The 25,787-nt window shown below is 31.4% G+C and overlaps 1 protein-coding gene across 2 annotated transcripts; it reads right to left on the reverse strand.

Annotated features, from left to right (window-relative positions):
- Positions 1 to 9,309: 9,309 nt before the first annotated feature.
- On the reverse strand, positions 9,310 to 17,370 carry LOC108319753 (mitochondrial inner membrane protein OXA1). Of its 2 annotated transcripts, none has more exons than XM_017550995.2 (10): positions 17,236 to 17,370; positions 15,701 to 16,188; positions 14,993 to 15,083; positions 14,627 to 14,674; positions 13,885 to 13,943; positions 11,802 to 11,877; positions 11,573 to 11,704; positions 11,223 to 11,330; positions 10,391 to 10,445; positions 9,310 to 9,852 (listed from the first exon to the last, which is right to left on the reverse strand). In XM_017550995.2, exons 2-10 carry the CDS (start codon positions 16,168 to 16,170, stop codon positions 9,605 to 9,607), a joined length of 1,287 nt encoding a protein of 428 aa, XP_017406484.1. In that variant the 5' UTR covers positions 16,171 to 16,188; positions 17,236 to 17,370; the 3' UTR covers positions 9,310 to 9,604. The 2 variants fall into 2 exon arrangements, with proteins under 2 accessions (XP_017406484.1, XP_017406485.1); XM_017550996.2 differs by lacking the exon at positions 17,236 to 17,370 and adding an exon at positions 17,125 to 17,234.
- Between the last annotated feature and the right edge of the window lie 8,417 nt (positions 17,371 to 25,787).

Raw genomic sequence — 25,787 nt, forward strand, 5'->3', positions numbered from 1 at the left:
AAAATATTTAAAATAAACCAATCACAAATTATTAGATGTTGTAAAAAATTATTAACAAAATGGTTAAAAAACATTTTTCGAACAATTTATTTCAGGAAATAAAGTTTAGTTGCTTTGTATACACGTATAATAAGTCTTGAATGTGTAAACATATTAACTATTAATTTTTTTTTATTTTAGAGAAATTTGAGAATTCAATATGAATCTAAATTTTGCATTAAATAATATGAAAGAATTAAATAATATATTAAAATAAAAACATATAAATTTATTAATTAATATAAAAATATTAAATTTTATTTTAAAATAAAAAATCATAAATTTATTAATTAATATAAAAATATTAAATGTTATTTTAAAATAAAAAATCATAAATTTATTACTTTAGGATTTTGAATTAAAAATAATATTACTTTTTTAAATTGACAGATTAAGGTTTTATTTTCCCTGGTAAAAACTTTCTTTTTAAATACCCATCATAAATTGGAAAGTGTTTGCTTAGTCAATTACTTCAGTTCATATTTGATGACCATCAATGCGAGGAATGAACTGACTAATGTTATTAATAAATCTTTTGTAGAAAAAATGGTATTGATTATGGGTTAACTGAGTATTGAACTCGCATTATTTGAGGGAAAAAGCAGTGAATAGTTACATTAGAAAATGTTCTTTTAACAATTTTTTTATAATTTTTTTATAAATATGATTAATTTGTTTCAAATCTACAAGCTAATAAAATAGTAACATAATTTATTATTAAAAAATTATTAAAAAAAATTGTTAACATGTCGTACGCAGTAAAGTTGAATAAGAAGCTGGAATGGGAAGAGGTGGGTGTGGTTTTCATTATTTTATTTTTACTTTTAAAGTAAATATTTAGTTTATCTCCATAGTCATACGGAAGGAGTATGAAATTTTTATATTATGCTTATCTCCATGAGTAATGCGTGTATTTGTATCCATTTTCTTACTATTCCAACATAGATTCAAATATATCTTAAAAAGAGAACTAGTTGTTCTAAAATATGAGAAGTTGGTACTTGAAATCTTAATATCTGATACTCCTTTTTTCTACAAACAAATTAATATAGGTAATACATGAAAAAAAAAAAAACAAAAGCGATAAAGTTAAAAAATAGTTTTAAAAAATTATAAAAACAAAACAAATAATAATGTTTAAAAATATTTTAAATGTTTTTAATATCTGATACTCCAAACACCTTACACTGTCTGGTATCACTCTCTGGTCCCCTTCTTCGCTCCACCGTCCGGAGGTGTACCTGTTAAAGGTGTTTCGATACTTAAAACAGTAAATAGTCCGATCGGTAACTTTAGACAGTAACAAATGAACAGTAAATGTGAACCACCTACCTCTTACTTTTGACTCATATTTATAGTCTTCGTCATGGATTTAGGATCGGAGAAAACCTTAATTACGGCCAAATCTCAGCCTAACAACTCTAATCACTTCTTACCTTAAACTTTGCATAAATACAATTACGGAAGTTGGTCGGTCGTCCTTCCTTCGACAGTTCGGCCAATCTAACTACAACATGATTTTATAGCCTCTTGACCAACCGGCCAATACGGTAATAGGCCCCCCAAGCCCTTATTATAATTTTATATTTTAATAATTATTAAAATATGATTTATATTATAATAATAGTTATATTAAATATATAAAAATAAAATAAAAATGAAAATAATAAATAATAAAATAAATTTGATTTAATGCATTCAAATTTATTAAATTATATTAAAATATTAAAATAAATTAAATAATTATTAAATTTTAAATAAAAACCAGAATTTTAAAAAACTTGTTTGTCATATATTAATAACAATTTTACTTTTTATTTGAAATTTAATAAATATTGAATTTAAAAAATATATAATATTATTTATTATATTTTTATACTTTAATAATTATTAAAATATGATTTATATTTTTATAATAATTTTATTAAAAAAATTAAAATAATAAAAACTAAAATAAGAGTAACAATAATCAAAATAAAAATAATATTTCAAATCACACACTACAAAAATAATATATTTTAATAGGGGTTATTTTCCGGCGGTTTTTGAAACCCCAAATAATTCCTGCGGTTTATAAGCTAAACCGCCCCTAACATCTATTTATTTATTTTTAAATAATTTTTCAGGGTAATCACTAGATATTTTCTATTAACCCTAGTTTTCTTCCCGCACGCCTTCCTTCTCGCTTCTCGTCTTTGTGGTCTCATTTTCTTTCAATCGTATCCCTTTCCTGCGCCGTTTGTTCATCTTCAAGGTATGAAGTTCTTGGGGACTTGATCTCACTCTGGCAATCAAGCAAGTAAACTTGGAAACAAATCTGTCACTTTCTTCTCACTTTGTCTCACTTTCTCACTGATTAAATTTGCTCAAATCCACCCTCAGTTCAATAGGTAGGGTTTTCTACCATTTTCTACCTATTTGTCTTTGTTCCTTTTCGTCTAGAGGTTTGTATCGTTTAAAATCCTTCGTAACTTTAATTTCTTCATTTCCATTGACTAATTCATCTTTTCCACCGTTTAAATTATTCTCTTCCACGAATCCTTCGAACCTAGGGTTCGTAGTTCGTTTCCCCTTCTTCCGCGGCTTCCACTCGATTTTCACCAGATTCATGGTTTCTCACCAATCCGCCATGACCAGGGGTCATCATGTGGTATCAGAGTATAGGTTAGGCGCGTCCGCTTGAGCCAAGTGTTTTTCTTCACTTTTCTGTTGTAAATTTGACTTTTAGAATTTTGTTCAACTTGAATTGATTTTGCAACTTAGCAAGGATTGGCTTGTAATTGTTTTGTATAATGGATACTATTTTTATTCATCAAAACTTTTCTGATTTACTTTGGTTACAAATGAACAGAGTCACATTGATAGAAATGCTGATATCACTGTTTCATGTGTTGTTGTGGGTAACAGGTGTGTTCATGCAGATATGTTTCTTTTCTATTGCTTGATAGTACCCTCTTTTATATAAAGAAGAAATTATAGTTTTTCTTATAAAAAGGATCGAAGCAAGTATTATAGTTGTTTTTCCAGGGTGAGTAAATAGAAACGACTAATTTCCTTGTAACAAAATTTACATATTTATTTATCTGCTTTACAGCCCTGCTTCAGATTATGGATTGGTTAAAGTAGATGATAGAGGCCGCATCATTCAATTATGACAACAATGGTAATCCACAATCTAACCTAACTTTTTGTCTTCATGCTATCTAGTAATTTTGTTGTGGTTTCTCACAGCTAGAAAGAAAAAGAAAATTACCATCTTCAATTTCAAGAGTTTTTCGTCCTTGTAGGAGTGAAAAATCTTTGCATTATAGCCTTTTCCCTGAACTTGCTGGATCAAAATAAGCCTTCATTCCTGATGTTTCGTCCTTTTCTTTTTCTTGACATAGTTATTTAATTGTTGTACAATACTTGTTGCCACCATAGTAATATGTTCTTAATATATATTTATCTGATATGTATTCATATTCCTGTGGTATTCTCGCAGCAAGCAGACACCTCTCTTTTTGGGTTCTGTTCATGGATTTTATATTTGCATACTCTGTATTGGGATTTAAATTATTGTTATTGTTTGGTTAAATTTTTTATGAGCTCCACTAAATCATCATTTGGGTATCAGTGAGAATACTAAAAAAATTTACCCAACAAGAAGAATTGTGTTCAAAAGATAATCTAGCAATAGTTAATGCTTCCTTACGTAATTTAATGTATGCTTCCTTTGTCAAACATGGGTTTGGTTCCACCAGGTTTCAGGTTTCTCAATGTTTCAAAATGGATCATTATGTGAATATAGAGTTGTCAGATTTTTTAATGAATGATTTTGTAGGAGCAGTATCAGTATGATTACTTGACGTTTTATTCTTTCAATGTGCATTTTTTATCCTTAAAGAGGGAAAAAAATCTTACAGGTTCCAAGAACTGTGGGGCATATTTAATATTCTTTCTGGCACACCCTCTCTTTTGGGAGTGGTTGTCGTATGTAGAAACCAAAAGAGGCTTCCCTCTTGGACAAAGGAAAAGACTGGATTCTAATCAGAGTACTATGGTTGCAATTGAAAGAAAGAATGCATGCAGCATCTCAAACTTTCATCTTAAATCTCACTCCACAAGTTAATCCGATTCTTTTGGTTTTTTCCCTTTGTCTTGTTTTTTTCATTTTGAAAGAATGCATGCAGCATCTCAAATTTTTTCTTTACACTTTTAAAAATAAACGTACAATAAGTTTAATATATCAAACCTCACAAGAATATAAATTCCTTTAAATTAATAACTGCAATAGAAAAAAAAAGAAAAAATAATCATAATAGAAAATTAATCACTTATACTCTAATAAAAGTATTGATCACTTAGTATTCTTCACCTTGTACCTTTTCAAATTATATTATTCTATCATTACAATAGTACCCTGATTATAGTTTAATTTTAAAAGAAATTTAAAAAGAAAATCTAATTTGAAAGAGATAATATTTTTACTAAAATATAAATAGTTCTTTATAGTTTAAATTTTCTATTATTTATCTGTTTAAATACATTTTTTAACTAAGATTTGAATTTTTGGTGTAAAATTGATATTCATCAAAGATCACATTCTCTTATTTTTCAGATCCATATTGAATGTTCGGGTTATGACTTTTTGAAAACAAAGAAATTTCATGTAGTTACTGTCAGCAGAATAGATGGTGAAAGTAGCAGTAAATGATGTCTGTAAAGGGTATATATTATTGAATAACTATATTACTTTAAATTGTTTTATTTTATATATTATGAATATCTACTGTGTTAGCTAAATTTGATTTGAGTTCATTTTAATCTATTGATTTCTGTTTAACTTTGTTTTGGATTTTATTAATGTTCTGTAAGGTTAGGCATACCAAATGAGCAACGAAGGGTCTTGGCATAGCTAGGTTACAAAGTCGAAGGACCCCAAATTTGATTACATTGACATTAACGAGAAACATAAGGTAATGACTTCTCAAACTTTCTTTCTCTCGCTTCTTTGAATGTTTGTGAATAAATTTGAAATTGATTTCTTTTTAATGTTGTATAGGTCGTAAATGAATGTTATAACATATAACAAAGTATGTTTTTATTAAATATATTACTGACTAACTATTATGTTATATTGTAGGTATTTGACCAAGCGAACATGTCAAACAATAAAAGTAATGAAGAAGAACAAAATTTGACATTGTTTCTTTTTTAGTAATGTAATAAACATCTTAGTCATATTTTTAGTATGTTAATTTAGTATTGAATATCTTTTTAATATATGAACAATTAGTTGTATGAACATATTAATATGTTGAACAATGTAATTTATTTTATATATAATACTCACTTTTTGTTCATATTATTCCTGTTTGGTTAATACAAATAATTTTATTATAATCTCATTTTACAATAAAAAGCGAAAAAGAAAAGTGTACACATTTCTGGCGGTTCCAGCAAAAATCCCGCTAATTCCGGTGGTTTCAGCAAAACCCTGATAATTCCGGCGGTTCCAGTAAAACCTCCACTAATTCCGGTGGTATTTCTAAAACCCCCGCTAATTCCGGCGGTTTTTCTAAAACCCAGCTAATTCCGGCGGTTTTTCCAAAACCCCTGTTATTTCCGGCGGTTTTCCAAAACCCCTGCTATTTCCGGCGGTTTTCCAAAACCACTGCTATTTCCGGCGGTTTTCTAAAACCTCCGCTAATTCCGGCGGTTTTTCACAAAACCGCCGGTAATTACTTAGCGACGCAGCTTTTCCCAGCGATTTTCTTAACCGCGGGTAACGTATTTTTCGGGGGTTAAAACCGCCGGAAATGAAAAAATAACCTTCGATAAAAATATAAATTTTTGTAGTGACATATATTTAAATTAAATTGAATAATTATTAAAGTTTAAACAAAAAGAAAATTTTGAAATTATTTATTAATCAAAATGCGATAATTGTTTTTAAAAATTTACTTTTTATTTAAATTTTAATAATTATTTAATTTAATTTAATATTTTAATATAATTTAATATATTTAAATATTTTAATTAATATAATTTTATTTTATATTCGATAAATAATTATTTTTAAAATTTTGTTTTTTATTTAATTTAATTTAATATTTTAATATAATTTAATATATTTAAATATATTAAATATTTTATTTAATATAATTTTATTTTTATTGTTATTATTTATTTTATCTTTATATTTTTAATATAACTATTATTATAATATAAATCATATTTTAATAATTATTAAAATATAAAATTATATTAAATAATATTTAAATTTGAAATTTAATTATTATTATGATAATGTAGAGTGTTTTTAACAAGAAATAGACGAAAATGAAAAGATATTAATTAAAGTTAAAAATAAAATTTTTGAAAAAGTTTGTGAAAGAATTGATAACTAATGATATAATACAACAAGTTGAAAAGGCTTTGGTAAACTATTTATCAGATCATTCCTCTCAAGTGATTTATGGTTTTATTAAAGCCAATTAACTTTGACAAGGGTTGTAAGGACCATTCAATTCAGTAGGGAGTGGAAGTCGGGTATAGGTGTAAGGATTCAGAAATTCAGAAAGTAGAAGCCAGGTGTGTGTAGCTAAGTGACCGGTCAGTTTTGACGGTAGTATATAATGAAACTTTTCAAAATTTCGTGCCACTTTACTCTGCATGCACTTCTTCTCTCTATGTTTCTGAGTTCATATTCTCCTCCTTCTCTCTACAATTCTCTTCCTTCTCTCTACAATTCTCTTCCTTCTTTCTACAAATTCTCACTTTCTTTTTATTTCAATCATCAATCAGGTAACGCCTAAGTCTTCCTAGTGTCAAGGGTTTCACTTTGCACCGATCAAGTTGTTGTTTTGAGCTGGTAAGTTCATCCTCTTCTTAGAACGTCTGTTTTTCGGTACATGCAAACCAAGTTTCTGGTTGTATGCGTTTATCATATTCTTATCTTACAATTCTGATCACATTTCTGGTCTTGTGGTTGGTCTATTTTCACAAATCAGTGAACCTTAGGTTTCTAAGACTTTTGGTGGTGAGCAAGTTTCTGCACTGAAAGTTCTTTGTCCAGTTAAGAGGTAAGGGAAGCTAGTAATTTAATTATGTTTTTCTGTGTTTGTGTTTGGAACCTCTGTTTGAACGTTTGCATGAATGAACAATTGTATGTTTGATTGAATTGTATGCAATATTCTGTGTTTGGACGAAACCTGTGAAGTGGTTGAGAAGTTCTGCAAGTTTTGTAGAAAATGAGCGATCGGTATAGAACGACCCAGTCTGGTCATGTAATCGGGCTTAGCAGTATTCGGTTTCGTAGTGATAATCTAATTAAGTGTTGTTCGATTTAATATTGACGTTCAGTTTTAAAAGTATTCGTTTTCGATCTCGATAGTCTTAGGGTAGGAATTATCGTTTGTTATTAGTCGTAATAGGTTTAGCGTTCGTTATTACTAGTACTATGTGTTAGCACTTGTTCTTGGTAGTACTCGGTTTGTATTGGTGCTCGGTCCTAACTGAGTTCTACTTTTGTGCATCCTTAGTTAATGACCGATCGGTCTTGTATTGATATTTAAGTGAATATAGCAGTCGGTTTAGACATAACATTTGATCGTAAAAAGCGTTCGGTCTATCATAGGCTTTAACTATTATTGACCGCTCGATCATGTACTGTCTTAGTAGTGCTCGGTTCGTTACTAGCACTAGGTCTCAGAATTAGTACTCAGTCTTGTTCTTGTATCTTATTTCAATAGTGTTCGGCTTGAGCCAATAGTGTTCGGCCTAAGCCAATGGCGTTTAGTCTACGAAAATAGTGTTTGTTCTAAATTTCAAGTGTTCGGTTTTAGCTTTAGAATTTGGTTGTTCTGGCGTTCAACTTCAAAGGCGTTCGACTCATGCCTGAGTTTTACTCTTTACATGACCGTTCGGTCATGTTCACATATGGGGAGTGTTCTTCCGTCCGGTCTTGTTCATAGGTTATGTTTATCTTTTCCGTTCGGTCGTACTCAAAGTTGTGTTGTTGACGTTCGATTTTCTTCTATGAATGAATATTTAGTCTTTAAATGCTATTGTCGTTGTTTGACTTTGATGGGTTGAGATAATTGTATTGATCTACTACGTATGGGAAAATTGTATTGATATTTCAACAAGGCATATGTTTCAAGTAATGTGGAAGAGAATTCCAAGGAGGAATGTCTTAGTGAAAAGTGTATTGAAGTGGTTAATGTCTCAGTGAAAAGTGTATCAAAATGGTGTTATAGTATGAATATGGATAGTGAAATTCACGGAGTTCTTCCTGATATTCTGATGATTACCAATTCTCAAGGTTCTTGGGTGAGTTATAACGGACTAACCTCAAGTGGCAACTGATGGTTTTTCAGTTACTACACCATCCAAGTGCATGAACGACCTCAAGCTACATATTCATACAATCTGGATGGTCAAGTCATGTGTTCGGTTTATGCATAAAGTATAGTTTTCAGTTGTATATGCTTACCTGTATTTGTTGTGGTATGTTGTAGTGTTTGGTTCTGCATTAGTTATAATTGTACGAAATGTATGTATGTTTGCACAATTAAATTATATTAGCTTACCCTTATTTCCTGTTTTGTCCATGTTCCCGTTCGATTTTTCTCTTGCGATGATCGCCTTTTGGGTGTGAGCAGAGGATGTGGAGTGTTCGTTGGAGCAGGAGTTGGAAGGCGAGAATCCTGCAGTTTAAAATATGATCGTTCGATCATATTACTGTTTTTAGTTTTTGGATTGGACCGTTCGATTAAATTTGTAATCCTGAATTACCAATCGGTTAAGTTTATGGTTTTGAGATTGTGTAGAACTTCGATAATGTTTTAAATTTTATGTGTTTTAAATTTTATGGTTATTTTAAGATAACTGTAATCTTATTATAACATCTTTAATTGTCTTACAATATTATTATATGATAACTCCTTTGTATGATTTATGCTATATATTCTGGAATGTTAGAAGGGTAACAATAACAGTGAATATCTTAATAAGTATAAGACGAAAATAAATACTTTTATAAATTAAAATTAGTTTGTGATAAAAAAAAATTCAATATAACTACTAAAAAATAATAGACTTGTATATAAATTACTTTTAACTGACTTTTTTTTTTCTTATTTTTCTATTCTATAAGTATTCTTAAAAAAGTTTCTCCTCATAAATCTCAAAAAAATCTACAGAACGAAGAAAAAAAAAGTTGCATGACAGCTTTGAAATTCATTATGGAGCCCTAAAGAACACATACCATGATACCAACTCAAATTACAGCAAGAAAATACTCATTATTTCCTATTGAATAGTCACATTTGAATAGACAGAAAGGGAATAACACTCCCTGAGAATCAAAAACTGAATACAGGGAAACAAATCATGCTAATTATTAGGGGAACAAATCATGCTAATTATTGGCAGCAAGTCCTAGGAATTCAAATCAGAAATAATTCCCAAAATTTTGATTCTAACTCTAAACAGATTCTCTGACAAAAACAACAGCCAAAATTTCAGTACATCTATCATATATTAGGTTGGTATAACTAAGAAACAATTCAACTTTTCCTCATTTCTTGTTTTTCTTTCTTCTTTTCACTTGTTTCTCTAAACGATTTAGTCTCTGATTGACATCAGAAGATGTCTTTGTAATATGTTTTGATGGTTCAACAGGCAATGACTTTGGTGCTATTCTTGCTGCTGTAGCTTGTTTCAGGGCTGGAAATATAGAAGAGGGAGATTGTGCACCACTGGTGGCTGCTGCTTCCGGTATTATGGGGATACCCAAAGCTTTCTTTACACCAGGAGCTTTAAGAACTAGAAAACATTAAAAATAAAAAAGATAAATCAAAGGAGTTTATGGGTATTAAAAAATACTGTATTACATTTAACAGAAGTTCACTTTATGTTTTGTATCATAAAGTTAAAAATGGAAACCAAGACTTTTGACACAGAATAAGAAACTTAGACAGAGAGAAACAAATGTTTTATATATAAGAAATATAATATATATATTAGCAAGAAGATATTTTACAGAGAGACCAATGACTTAGATGCAGACTGAATAATGTAGGCAATGCATTCTCAATGCAAACCAACAAAAACACGGAATGCATATTGATTTTGATGTTATGGATCATCATACATACACTTGTATGATAATATTAAATACCAAACTGCTTAGTGCACTATCCATCATCCTAGGCAAATACCATTATTAATCTCGTGTAGGAATCAAATAATTGCTGCACCTCTGAAAAAAAAATCCATTTTTTGCTTGTTGAAATGGAAAATGGTGAAAAAGGACAGTAATACTAATATTGCATATGAAAAACTTAAAAATGAAATGCCTTACCGAGTCCATATCCAAGTGAAAACAAATTTGATGTAATCCAGTAACAAAATATAGCCTGTACAGTTATAAAAATACAAAAAGTTAAAACTGTATAGAATGAAAAAACAGAAGTACATAGGCAAATCCACTTTTCCATTCACAATATATATATATATATATATATATATATATATATATATATATATATATATATATATATATATACACATACATATATGTATATATATTTGGTTAACGTATACGTCCTATATCAATGATTTAGGATACTTCATCAATCAATACTTTAGCATACATGGGGTCTCATTAACAGAATTAGTTTGTAAAATTTATAAACCATTTATATCCAATAAAACTACAAAAAAAAAAGAAACACATTGTTAGGTCTAAGTCTAACAGAAATGTCTCTTCATAAACCAAAGATGAAGATTTTTGTTTTAAAGTTCGACATTTCTCATATTACTAAAACAAGAAAATAAAAAAAAGCCAGCAACGGGGAGGACCAAACCAAAGCCCATGTAAATCAACAAAATCTAAACTCTAGGAAACCAAACCGATTCCAAAACAATTCCTCCCTAACACCAAGTAGTTGGCTAAACAACAAGCAAGACCCAACCCAACCCGAAAACAACATTCAACACTCCGTATCACTCTTTTGTTCCTCTAGGTTCCCCAACCATTGCAGAAATCAGAAACGAAGGAGACTCACTGACAACAAACTTTACTAGAACTATTAGATATCATTCTAAGTTTATAAATAAATTATTTTAAATGCTGACAAGATGGAAAGCAATGAGAACTTGTTTCTCGTCAAACAAGATAAGGAACATCTTACCTTCGGAAATCCCATGGTAAAAGGAACTGTAAGGACAGCAAGAACCCTCGAGACTTTTTTCATGGTGCCAGCAGCTGGATTTCCTTCCATGCCTTCTTGCATGTTGCACTGGAAATAATGTGAAATCAATGAATATAAATTGGGTAAAAAAACTAACATATAACACCACTCATTCCTCTTCAATTGAGACTAGGCTTTCAGGTATTATAAGCAGCTCATTCTTTTTAGTTCTTTGGCAGGATAAATTCATAACAGAAAACTGAGGACGCACAAACATTCAGGTAAGAAACTCAGACTGTCAATAATACAAAGTGAACTGAAATGAAAGGTTCTGAAAAGATAATGGTCACCTCTACTGTTATTAAGAACGTCAATGCAGTCAGAACTGGCAAAATGTACAATGCATCTGGAGTGGTAAGATCAACAAACCAGTAGGCTCCGCCATCCTTGAATGATGGCATCTTTTCAGCCATGTTTCTTATCTATTGTTAAACAAAAAAATTATAATGAATTGAAACAATAGATAGGTTCCTCAGACTCCTAAAGTTAGAGAAAATACAAAATTAAAAGCCAGCTTACCGCAAGGAAGAAACTAATAAAGACAGGACCTTGAATAAAGAGCCCCTTCAATGGAGTAAATGGACTTGCACCATATCTAGATTATCAAACAAGTGAGGAAATTAACAGCTGGTGAAAGAAAAGATCCAAGAAGTTTAAATTAGTATCTAAAACACTGTAGTTCGTGAGACATGCAGGCCAGTTATGTCAGTTTTCAAATATTAGCAATAACTAGTCTTCTAACATATATACAATGGTTACACAGCTAAGCAATAGAAGAAATTTAAATATTTAATTTATTTGCATGTAGCTTTAGATAAAATATTCATAGATTCAATTGGATGGAAGAGAAGAGAGAAGATTGACCAAACTATGTAACAAGGATTTTTATGATACCCGTGTGAGTGTAACCTGAAGAAAATATACTCATCATCCACTCCTTCTATTTTTAGTTGTTATAATTATAGAAATAAGAAACAAATCCTATATAATCAAGAATATCTAGATTACAAATGTATTATTTAGAACATTTTTATTCATTCCCTATCATATCCATATTATTAGTAAGAGGATATCAAATCTCCTTTACTATTTATATTATTTGTTTTTCTCGATATAAATAAAACATCTCATAAACACCGTTTCATTTCAAAGTTTCTCTCTTTCCTATAGTTTAACTTACTATTTAAAGTCTTTTTTCTAACTATGTTGGCCCAGTAGATCCACTATCACCATAGGATTTTTTCTGTCAAAACTTTCTCCCAGTTTTCGTAATTGTTCCAGCATCACTTCAGTAGTGATCATGGTCACATGGCCGAGACGATCAAAACCGTATGATCATCGGTCGAAACTAGAACTTCAGTAGTGATAGCGATAGATGATGCCGGTAGACAATGGCGCCGCCACCAACAACGGTAGGTGTAGTGGCAGAAGCAACAAAAAAATTTTCCTCAAAAGAACTTTAGGCTCTGATATGATGTTGAATATAGTGAAAAACTATGTATGAGATTAATCTCCCTTATTTTGAATATACACATAGGGTCCTCTATTTATAATAGAAGAAATATGGGCTAAGCCCAAAATACAAATAAGAAATAATAACAAACTAACTAAATATAAAAGATAAAGATAAGATAAAGACCATATATCTAACAAAGATCAAGTTCAAAAGAATAATATTAGTGGAATGACATTATTCATTTGTGAACTCATGACTAAAACAACTTCTAAAATAGCTTAAATTTGATGGAAGTTCTCAAATGCACCTTATATATGACAAGCAAGCAACATTACACATTGCCTTTAATCCTATCTTTCATGAGAGGACCAAACATATTAAGGTTGATTGTCATGTCATAAGAGAAAAACTAGGGTTTGGAGACATCACCACAACATTTGTCAACTTTAGTGAACATTTTATTGACATATTCACCAAGTCCTTAAGAGGACCAAGGATGGTTATATTTGTAACAAGTGAGAAATATATGATTTGTATGCTCCAACATGCGAGAGAATATTATAGTTATAGAAACAAGGAGAAAATACTAAATAATCAATAATATATTGATTATATATGTATTATTGGGAACATTTATATTTATTGTCGTATCATATATTCAATAGTAGAGGAAATTTAAAATCCCACTATTTATTGTAAGATTTCTTTTTCCCAATATAAATAAAGAATTTGTGTTGTCTCCAAAACACAGTTTCAACATAATGTCTCTCTCTTTCCTACAGTCTAACAATAGTGTTGTAGTCCCTGACAACCTCTAAGCAATTATATAAGTTGGTTATTAACATTTAACTACTTTCCAGCTCTTGTGCAATGCCATCCCCTTTTTATTACTCCTAACGTATACCTATCTAACAAGTGGCATGATATAAAAAAAAAATTCCATTTAATAAGAAAAGGGCCATTATGCTCCATATAACAAAGGGCAATTTTACTGATTTCAGTTAAGTATATCACAAGTCAGATAAAAGATTGCTCCTCTAATACATCATATCACGCCAAACAAAGTAATTACATCAATAGGAGGATCAAACATGACTAGTACCAGCTAAAGCCTGAAAAGGCCAAGAAAATTGAAAAAGTACTTACTCCTTAAATAGCATCTTCATTTTTTTCTGACCTTCAGCAACAGCAATGGGATCCATAGCCTGAAAGATGAATCAAAGATGTGATTATAGAAAATGTGGTTTCTGGTAGAACAATCTATAACATACACGTAAGAAAATCCAAAACTTCAAATTTCAATAAATTGGGAAAATACCAACAATGTCTCAACAGGCACAAGGAATTCACATCCAGCAACCAAAGTCATTGTTTTGTACAAATACAAGTAGTGTATAATTATTGAATGATAAAGTCAACTATATATTTATGCAGAACAGAAGATAATACCACACTGAAAGAAAAAATGGAAGTTAAGTTTAGGTATTAGTTTATGTAGCACAAATCATGTCATAATCTTGATGAAACCACAATTATAAAATATCTTTCAAGAATATGGTACTTAGGGGCAACAGAACCATGCATACACCATATGTAAGGAAATTTTAGGCTTAATTATATTTTCTGCCTTGATAAATTAGTCTATTTGGCTATTAGTCCATACAAAAAAAATTCCATTTGATATCCAATTTTGTTAAAATACATGGTTGTAATTTCTATCATTATTTTTTTCTCCATTAAGAGGTGACTTGGTAACCATATCAACAATGTCTAGCAGAATCTGATTCTGACACTATTACCAATTGCACATCATATATCCACTATTCCATTAGTTAAAACTGTCTTAACAAGAAAAAACAATTGACTGGAAGATGTATATCTGTATTACCTTATCTTCCATCTCTTCCTTTATTTTTTCCATGTGAGGCCTCATCAGCTGCAACACACATGAAATAGAACATAGAAAAAGTTATAATTTATTGATAACTACAAGCTTGAGGACCTTCACAAGTAAAGGGGAAAGAGAGATAGGGAGAGTACAGCTGAGAACTAATTAACTAACTTGTATTAAGAATATCTTAAGTCAAAGAGAGGAGAGGGGATAGAGAAGAAACAGTTCCATCCGAATGTTTAACATTTATCCCCTCCAACCAAGATATATGTGAAAGAAAGGCAAAAGGAACACAAAAAAAAGTGATTGCAAATACATTAATTTAGCAAGAAAAGGTGATGAAGCTACAAGCCGCAAACATACCGTAAGCTTAGAAGTGGCCTTAAGTTGATTTATTAAGAGTGGAACTGTTGCGCTTCGAATCAAGAGAGTTGTTATAACTATGGCTGCCCACCTGAAACAATCAAGTAATAGAGTGATGAGCTTTCTTGGATTTGTACCATGTGCCACCTATCTTTGTTGAAATGTGAAGACACAGATCACCAGAATTAGGCCCAGAACATGAATCCTGCAGGTACCAATCCAAGAACAACCTTGCTAGCATAATCCCAAAACCCCTTAATTATCAATAAGCTTTGAAATGTTACGAAAGAAATGTATTTCCATTTAAAATGGCATTCAGTATTTTAAGATGAAGGAACAACCTATACGTATACACATGTACTTATTATGGAAGAAAAAACTACACCATAAAGTAACTGTGTTCTCTCATAAAAGAGCACTCTTTAGGCATGTAGAGAATTTTAAAACTTAATATTTGGGGCAAATCAATTGCTTGAGTACTTATTATGCATGGTAAATCAAACTTAGTAACTAAGAAACCACAGAAGTTGATAGTTAAAATAAAAAACCTACAATCTCATAAAAGCAAACCATCCACCAATGACAGCTTGACATGCATGGCATTCTGTAATATTGTGGAAATTCCTCAGAATTAAAGCAGATTTTAGAAATGAGGATTAACTTAATGTCTCTTACTGAAACTATAGAGGTAAATAAGTATAAACTTACCAGTTCAATCCAGTGTAGGAATGCATGGCATCTATAATGTACTGCAAGGCCTTCACAGGTAAAACAGAATCAGCAGAGGCAATTGCAACTTCTTTAAGAATAGGAGCCTGAGAATTCACAGCTTCCATCGTATTGTTTTTTAGAACATCTGCTATGTCAGTCATTATTTCAATCTTATCGGAACCCTGATTAGTTGTTGACATATGTCGATATAAATTATACCCAGAGCTCGGAGAAAGGAATCTGTTTGAAGACATTCTATGTTCAGAATAGGCAAAACACCACATTGATCCATCCACTGAGTTCCCAAACATCCTTCTTTGGAAAAAATTACTAATCCCTGCTGAAGATGACCTTTCGCCAGTGCTTTCATGTTTCCCTTCATCACTGTGGAGAACATAACTGAAAGACGGGTGGCACTTTTGATTCATGAGGTTCCCTCTTATCAAGAGGCAACGCCTGTGGGCCATTTGTATTCTTTGAAATTTCTATCAAGCAACAATAAGTAACCAAAATTACAAGTGCAATCAACGAATATTATTCCATGTCAAGAAACAGCATTTCTGAGAAGTTTGGTTGGTTTACAATTCTGATACCAAGAGAAACTTGACTCATAAACAACAAGCATAACTACAATTTCCTAGGTCGGTGTGGACGATGAACACTCTTTCAATTGGACAAATGCACAAATGAATGGAAGATGTTAATATTCTGCCACTTGTTGTTGGAGGTTTCACACCTAACTAGTGATAAGATCAGTTTAGAGTATACAAGTGAGTGCAAATTCAATCTTTTTGTAAGATTGAATTAGGCTTAAAATTCATTTATTCAGAAATAGTACATTAGCTAGTTATAACTTTAGATTTTTAGAGTAATCCCAAATGTAAAATTTGGTAACATATACCTTCCACAGAACAAGTTGAAATATTTAGTAGTTATTGCGGCTAATGAACTTTCACTTGTTTAAGACTATAATCATGTTTGGATACGAAGCTGGATAGACAATTGAGAGCCTCTCTACTGGAAAAAAAGTTCTACATTTCTGATCGAGAATCTCTCAAAAAGCACTTGTAACTTATATCCATACAAGCCCCACATATCTCCGCAAATCATAACTTTTATTTATTAAAATACTTCCAAAGATGTCATACTCCTTCAAGAAACAAGTGGAAATTAGTGTGCATGGTGTTTTCTTAACAATTGGGTAGTGCACTGAACAAGAATTGCCTAAAACCTAAAACCCCGTTTTTTACATTTATTTTACAGAACTCTACACAACCGAACAAGGAGCTATAAAACGAATAGGTCCCCATCAACTTCATCACAAGTAAAATCAGAAAAGATAAATGAGCTAACCCCATAAAACCTAGATCAACAGAAACAACACATATGAATGCAGCAACAAGAAAAATAAGAATACACACTTTATTTTTCAGGGATCTGATTCGTGGACGAAGAAACAAAGCACAAACTCTATAAGGCAGACGACAACGTAGTAAGAAAAACCAGACAACATAAACGAGGAACCAACAGACCTGGCGACTGGTGAGTTATTGATGCTTCTGCTGCATAGACTAAAAGAGAGAAAAAAAAAACGAAAACCTCTGAACTCTGTTTTGTTTGTCCAATTAGTCAAAATGCTTTTACATCCAAAGGAACTTCAGATTTATAAAAATAAAAATAAAACCACATTAAAATGTTGAATATATTTAGGATTTCATTTATATACGCTATTATTAAACTGTTATTCGGTTATAAATTATTATGCATAATAATATGTGTTAATTTAAAATCGTTGTTATATAATTTTTTCAGCTAGTAATTATTGACTATGTATATGAAAATTGTTTTATAATGGTAGTATATTGAAATTAAAATAGTTATAATAAAGACCATGATTCTAATCATATACAATATTCCATGATCAGAAATTATTTTGCGACGGTAGTATATTTAAATAATTATTTTTATAATCAATATCAATTTGTAAAAATTATTTCAAATATATTTTGATCTCCAAAAGTATTAAATATATTTTCTAAAGATTGAGAAAATTCTAAGACGAATATTTCACTTCCAATAATATTTTTTTTGTTTGTTTAAATTGAATTTGTTTAATTATCTACCTAATGATTCAAATATATATAGTTAGCATGGTTGCATAACAAAGAAAAATATATATCTAATTTGCACTCAAGTTAACATAAAAAAAAAAAAAAGTCCTGGCAAATATTCCAAATTTTATGCTACAGAAATAAAATACTTAAATTGTAGCCCGTTATTCCGGTATATTTTATTGAATTAGTAAAAATTATCATGCCTGGACGATATTAAATGGTTTTAACATTCACTTACTCTACTGTTTGAAAATCTCGTCACCAGATTTTAATTGGGATTTTATTTTTATTTTTAAAGATGCAACGTAATTTAGTCTCTCTTTTTTACTATAATACTAATAACTCATGTGTCTATGTAATTTTTTTAATTGTTTTTCTTTAAATTATATTTTTTATTTTTCATCTTTTAAAAAAAAGAAATATTGTTAAGTATCATATCACACGATGTGATAATTACAATGTTGTGTGTCTTGTCATAATTCTCAATTTTATCCTACACAAAATTTAATTTTTATATAAATATTATAATTATTATGATGATATTTTATTAAAATTAATATTTTTTATAAGATTAAGTTTATTTAAATTAATATTTTATATTAAATTTTATTTAAATTTTGTTTTCAAATTTTAAATATATTTATTTTAAATTGTTATAAAACTATTTTAATATTTTACATTTAAATTTATAATATTGTTATTTTCAAACAAACTCTAACATTTGTATATAAATATTGATATATAAATATATGAACCAAAATTTAAATAAGTTTAATGTAAAATTTAAATTTAAATAAACTTAATATGGTTAAAAATATTCAATAAAAGTATCATTATAACATTTATGTAAAAGTTAAATTTGGTCTCAATTTGGAGAATAATGCAATCGCTCTAGTTTTTAAAAAAAAAGTAGATTAAATTGAGACAAAATACAAATAAAGGAATTAAATTTAGATTTTGCACATGAGATTTATCCCAAGAGTGATATGTGACATTGTTATTGTCAGGTCACACTGTCATACTACATGGCAGGATCCTCGTTTGACATGTGACAAAAAAATTTGAAAAAATAAATAAATAAAAAACTGCAAACTGACATGTGGCACATGAGTTAATGTCGATAGTATTGTACTAATGGAAACGACCAAATTGTATCAAATTTTATAAAATGAGGACATAAATGAGACCGATTAAAATTTAATGACCTAATTGAGAATTTTGAATAAACACGAGGACCAACCAATGATTTAAATGGTTAATATAAAGAAAGATATTTTTACACGCTTATATAGTAAGGTTTGAGTAATTAACTTTATTTAACACTTAGGCAGTGCATGAGGTCATAAGGTGAAAAGTTATGGAAGATTTGAGATTAAAGTTGAAAAAGGTAGAGACCTTAAAGTGTATAAGGAAAACTAATCTATAGTGTGGAAGACTTAGATGAAGTAGAGATTAGATGATTAATTAGGTAGGATGGTGTTTCCCAGGAAGGGAAAATAGTCTTTTTGAAGAGGATAAAGTATCGTAGGGGTTTTATGCCAAGTTCAACATCAGTAGGAAGTGGTTGGATCTTCTTAACAATAATAACATCAAAGTTGAGAGAAGGAATGTTAAGGGTAAAGAGGTTCACATGAGATAAAGGTTTGTTCTTAGACTAAGGTGATATGAATAAGGTGCAAAAAGGAAAGACACAACAAAGTTTTGTCCTCAAGAGGAAGGATATGTTAGTGTTTTCAAATTGTATCCAAGTGAGGAAGCAGATGGATGATCTCCCGTAATGGAAAAGGTGTTTGTAACACCCCATTTTAGGATGTCATGATTACGAGTAAAAATTTAGAATTTTTAAATCTTAATACCATTGCGGAAATATAAATTCAATAAATCTTTACAATTAACCAAAAATAAAATGTTTATTATAAAATAAAAATCTAATAAATTTGTTTATTCAAAACAAAACCTGAAATTCTCAAACTCTCTCAATCAACTCATCGCGCTATACAATATTCAAATTATCTGCATTATCATATGCTCCCATATAATGACACGAGTTATACGATTATCGCATACAAACAACAAACAAACAAACACAAGGATGAACTAATTGAGAATCAAACATAAGCAGAATAACATAACTCATAAGTGTTAAATATTCACTATAATATTAAACACACCAATAACCCAAACACGGTTATGCATCAGTACCACAAACCAATGGTCAATCCCTCATACCCTACCATACCACCTATTCATTAGAACTGACTAGTTTGAGTCGTCCTGCCATCGTAACAAGACATATTTCCCTTGCCTCTCAAGGACTTACAAGTAACAACTTCGGCGAATCTCATAATGGGAACTATACTCAGCAACGAGCATGAGCGACGATGAAACGTCTCTCCTTTCCACTGCATCACACAAGCAAGAAGGTATGACACATAAACTATTCTCTTCTACTTCCTCACACAAGTGAAAAGAACCTCTTTCCACTACCTTGCACAAGCGAAAGAGTCATTGTTGGATTTTCTAGGTACGACGAGACCCCCCAACAACATGTCTTATCTCCACACACATACAACCACACTATAAACTCGCATATTCTCAACTTCACACACGAAAACTTCTTGTCTTGTAACCCATTCAAAATCATTCCTCACATAGTGTCATTCACAAGACAATACCCTCTCACTTTGTTACTCAAATACACACCAGTCTCTATTGTTAAGACCTCGGCAAGTGTACCAAATCGTATCAAGTAATATAAATGGTAAGACCAAGTATCGTTTCCCAAGAGACTCACGGTACTAAACAATTGTGTAATTACTTAACTAATTAAGACTCAAAAGATATTTTGTTGGTTTTTAAATGCAAATGCAACAAAAGTAACACACCTTTACGTAACACATCTCCTTCCAACCATTTAAACTTTTCCCTTATATTCTCATACATCCTACGTAACGTAGTCCCCTTCTAGAGTAAATACAACCCCAACCCAGGAAAACCCTCACACCCAACCCTTAATCCATATTTCATCAATATAAACCTATTATCATTGCACATTGCCTCACAGAATCATTACTATTTAATATCCAACCCCATAACATCATAGTATCCCTAAGCCTCATGCATGACACAAGAAACCAAGGGTTGAACCGTGTGCAATGTAAACAATAAATCAATAAAACTATAAATTAATTTATTTATCCACTAACAATTATAATACAAAAGAAACAAATTTATATCATTTTTTTCTTTTTTCTTTATCATATATATTATTTTATTAATTTTATTCAAGTTTTACATTCTTTCCAACTTCAAAAAGTTTCGTCTCGAAAATATTTGTATTTGTAAAAAAGATACAGATACTCCTTCCTCATGTACATCTTCTAATTCCCAACTCATTTCTTGAGTCTCTTCATTCTAAAGTACCTTCACCGTGTGAATGTTCTTTCCTCTTAGTTTCTATTCCCATCATACAAAACACTCTTCTTGTTGTCTTGACTTTTCTCTAGACAACTTCTAATGTGATTGACTCCATTAAGCTATTTTCTTATATGGAAAAGAGATAGCAAAATGCCCAGGCTTGTCATAATTATAACACTTCTTCTCGTCTAACTTTTCAACTCTAATCTTTAGAAAATTTCTTCTAGATGATCTCCCCTACACTGAAAACACTTCAAAGTTCTTTGATTGAACTACTGTTGTCAAGAGTAAGGTTTCTCATGTTTCCTTCCACACAAAAAATTGCCCTTCTGAGTTCTCATCACACGACTCTGGTCCACCTCAAGTTGTTTTGCCATTTTTGTTTGCTCTACAATCTCTATAAACTCTTTGATCTTTAGATGCATAATCACTCTCATTAGATTCTAGCGTAAACCCCATTCGAACTTTCTGCATTTCCATTCTTCGGTCATGTTCTGAGTAGAACCAAGTGAGATATTCAAAGCGATCAATGTATGCTTGCACCATCCTATTCCCCTATTGTAGCGTTAGAAATTTAGCGTCTCTCTCATACTTCGCACTATCAGGGAAGTATATGTTCAGAAACCTCGTTCTAAAATTGACCTAGTTGATGTCCTTTCCTCAAGCATCCATCAACTATGTCATACCTCTCCACCAATATGCGGCTTCTCCTGTCAGCATGAAAGCAACAAACACTAGCTTTTGTTCCTCTGAATACTCAATAACTTCATAAATCTCTTGCTATTACTTATCAAATCATCAACCTCATCCATAGTAGTTTTCCCATTGAACTTATTTAGGTTATGATGTAAGAAATCATTCATACTGTGATTGATTCATAGGACTCGGTATAACTTGCTATCGTTGTAGCACGTCCACCATCCTCTCGATGGCTCGAGCTATCTTATAAATAGCAGATGAAAGGGTTTATGGTCTGCCATAATTTGGCATATTCAAGCATCACAACTTTTAACACAATTCAAAGTCACACAATAGAAACTAGATGGGGTCACTCTCCAAGACCTCACAAGACAATACCCTCTCACTTTGTAACTCAAACACACACCAGTCCTTATTGTTAAGACCTCGGCAAGTGTACCAAATCGTATCAAGTAATATAAATGGTAAGACCAAGTATCGTTTCCCAAGAAACTCACGGTACTAAACAAATGTGTAATTACTTAACTAATTAAGACTGAAAAGATATTTTGTTGGTTTTTAAATGCAAATGCAACAAAAGTAAATATGAATGCAAATTGATCAATTTAGGCTAAACACTAGAATGGATGGATGAAGTTCATAATATGAGATGAATATATTGTTGGGGTTTAGGTTTCACCTAATCACTTTCATGCATATAAGAATTCATCTTCTTCATTAAATTGTTAACGTCACTCTCTAAATTCCTTAAAACCTAATCCCTCGGCAAAGAAAATATATCCTTAATTATTAGACCACAATCTCTTGCATCCCTAATAATTAATTCTGCATTACAAACAGAAGCTTAAAACAACCAAACATCCTATCCCCATCCCTGGGCAATATTGCTTTTGGGTGACATTCTCCAGATCCTGATTTCTAAGTATTTCCCAATAACAAAGAAAGCCAAATATAATTAACATTGAGCAAAGGAGAAAATCACTAACAATTAATGAAAGAAGCATAAAATAATTTAGAATATATTCAAATACATGAAAGTTTCGAGGTTACATCTTCCCCAACAACAAATGAGATTAGTTCTCCATCGTCATGGAGAAACTAGGTGTACAATGGAAGAGTGAGATAAAAACCCTGAAAAGAGAATAGGAGAGCTCTCGCATCCCAAATCACCCTCCAAAGGGACGAAAAATGTGTTTCTATGATGTAGCCATCAAAAGATACCAATCATAGGTCGTGCAAGTCCTTAAATAGATCAAAATTGGATCATGGGCCAACGTCGTTGGTGCTCAGTGCCCTAAGTGGGGGCAAGCAAACGAAACTGCGAGAGAACTAGCGCTCAGCCTTGATTGGCGCTCACGGCCCCTAAAGGAGCGCTCAGCCTTGACTGGTTGGCGCTCGACCTTGACTGGCTGGCGCTCGGCCTTGACTGGCTGGCACTCGGCCTTGACTGGCTGGCGCTTAGGGCCCATGAGGGGACCCTCGGCCTGACTTTTTTGCACTGCATCTTTTTCTCTTTTTCTGCATTCCAACTCCTTGGTACTTTAACTCCTCTTTCAAATCATTCCAGTAACCTACAAAATCAAGAGAATTTAGTGATAAAATCATCAAATATAACCCCAACTCTCTTATTCATAAAAATAAACTAAAAATAAGAGATTAAGCAAGTTTCTAAGTGAAAAAAAAGTTTATTTAATATCAAAATTGCATCACAGATAACAGTATACTCAACCATTATCACTTATACCCTCTCAACATGACTCAAACACACACCAATCCCTATACCCTCTCAACACAAGTTACTATACTACACTACTCTTCCTACGCATACAACTTAACTCACCCGTTTATATGACCAACAAGGAGGCATGCTCCCATGAAGAACTTACGAATGCTCAAGACCAACACACTCCCAGCAGGCCTTGTCATGTCCTTGAGACTATGTAAAAATGATGGTGAAACAACAACCCAGACTCAACCTGAAACAATAACCCTTTAGCTACAAAATTCTATTAGTATGTAAAACTTAATTACCCACCTTATAACACCCTCAAACCTGGACAAAGCAGTCCTCCAATGCTCCATAAAATACCTGCACGCACCTTTACGTAACACATCTCCTTCCAACCATTTAAACTTTTCCCTTATATTCTCATACATCCTACGTAACGTAGTCCCCTTCTAGAGTAAATACAACCCCAACCCAGGAAAACCCTCATACCCAACCCGTAATCCATATTTCATCAATATAAACCTACTATCCTTGCACATTGCCTCACATAATCATTATTATTTAATATCCAACCCCATAACATCATAGTATCCCTAAGCCTCATGCATGACACAAGAAACCAAGGGTTGAACCGTGTGCAATGTAACCCATGCATGATTGCATCCGGCCAAAGCAAAATAATACAACCCATTAGAAAAGGAAACAAAGAACGTGAATTGCACCCATTTTTAACATCACCTATGACAGAAAAGAGAAGGAAAACACCAACCAAAACAACACCCACATTCAAAGATAACCCAAGTTAGCACCCCCTACCTAGGTGGATCCAAACTTTCTTCCTTTGCTTCATGTTTTCAGGCTATCCTTCATGCCTCTCTAATGCCCTCTCACGGTGCTCACACCGCCTCCTCCCTCACTGAACTTCACAGTTTTGTGCTTCACGACTTCCTTTCTTCTTATGTTTCTCACGGTTCTCTCCCACAACTTCATTCTTCTCTTACCGTTTTTGCCTCCTTTCTCCGTCCCTCCTTATGTATTTATATTCACAATGAAACAAACTCTAAAAGATAAGCTCAATCAATTCTTTGAACCCACTAGAGATATGAACATCCTTATAAATATATAGATATATCTATTTATTTTGTTTTTTATTAAAGACCCATGCTGATATATCGTGTTCCCCACATTCTATTATTTCTGTAACGTTTGTCTCTTTGTTATAACACCTCCTTAAAATGTGCGTATATTGTTTCTTTCATGCTCTTTTTTTTCTCCCACGTGCATTTCTCGTATTATGCAACCCATGCAAAGACTCACGTTCCATCTTTTATTTTTTTTCCTCTCTGTATTTTAAAAATCATGCAAGATTCATTTTTACTTAAATGATTCCCTAGACCCACTCACTTACACAACAAAATAAAGCCCAAGTGAATTTTCACCTAGCAAAGTTCAAACCATGGCCCATGCAATTATCAATACAAACCCCAACCACAAGTCTACAAGCTTTTCATTTCATAATACACAAAAAAATACCCATATAAATCATACAAACCATAACTTATGTTATTAAACAATAAATCAATAAAACTATAAATTAATTTATTTATCCACTAACAATTATAATACAAAAGAAACAAATTTATATCATTTTTTTTCTTTTTTCTTTATCATATATATTATTTTATTAATTTTATTCAAGTTTTACATTCTTTCCAACTTCAAAAAATTTCATCTCGAAAATATTTGTATTTGTAAAAAAGATACAAATACTCCTTCCTCATGTACATCTTCTAATTCCCAACTCATTTCCTGAGTCCCTTCATTCTAAAGTACCTTCACCGTGTGAATGTTCTATCCTCTTAGTTTCTATTCCCATCATACGAAACACTCTTCTTGTTGCCTTGACTTTTCTCTAGACAACTTCTAATGTGATTGACTCCATTAAGCTATTTTCTTATATGGAAAAGAGATAGAAAAATGCCCAGGCTTGTCAAAATTATAACACTTCTTCTCGTCTAACTTTCCAACTGCAATCTTTAGAAAATTTCTTCTAAATGATCTCTCCTACACTCAAAACACTTCAAAGTTCTTTGACTGAACTACTGTTGTCAAGAGTAAGGTTTCT

Source organism: Vigna angularis, chromosome 6 (assembly GCF_016808095.1).
Source record: "Vigna angularis cultivar LongXiaoDou No.4 chromosome 6, ASM1680809v1, whole genome shotgun sequence".
NCBI lineage: Eukaryota > Viridiplantae > Streptophyta > Magnoliopsida > Fabales > Fabaceae > Vigna > Vigna angularis.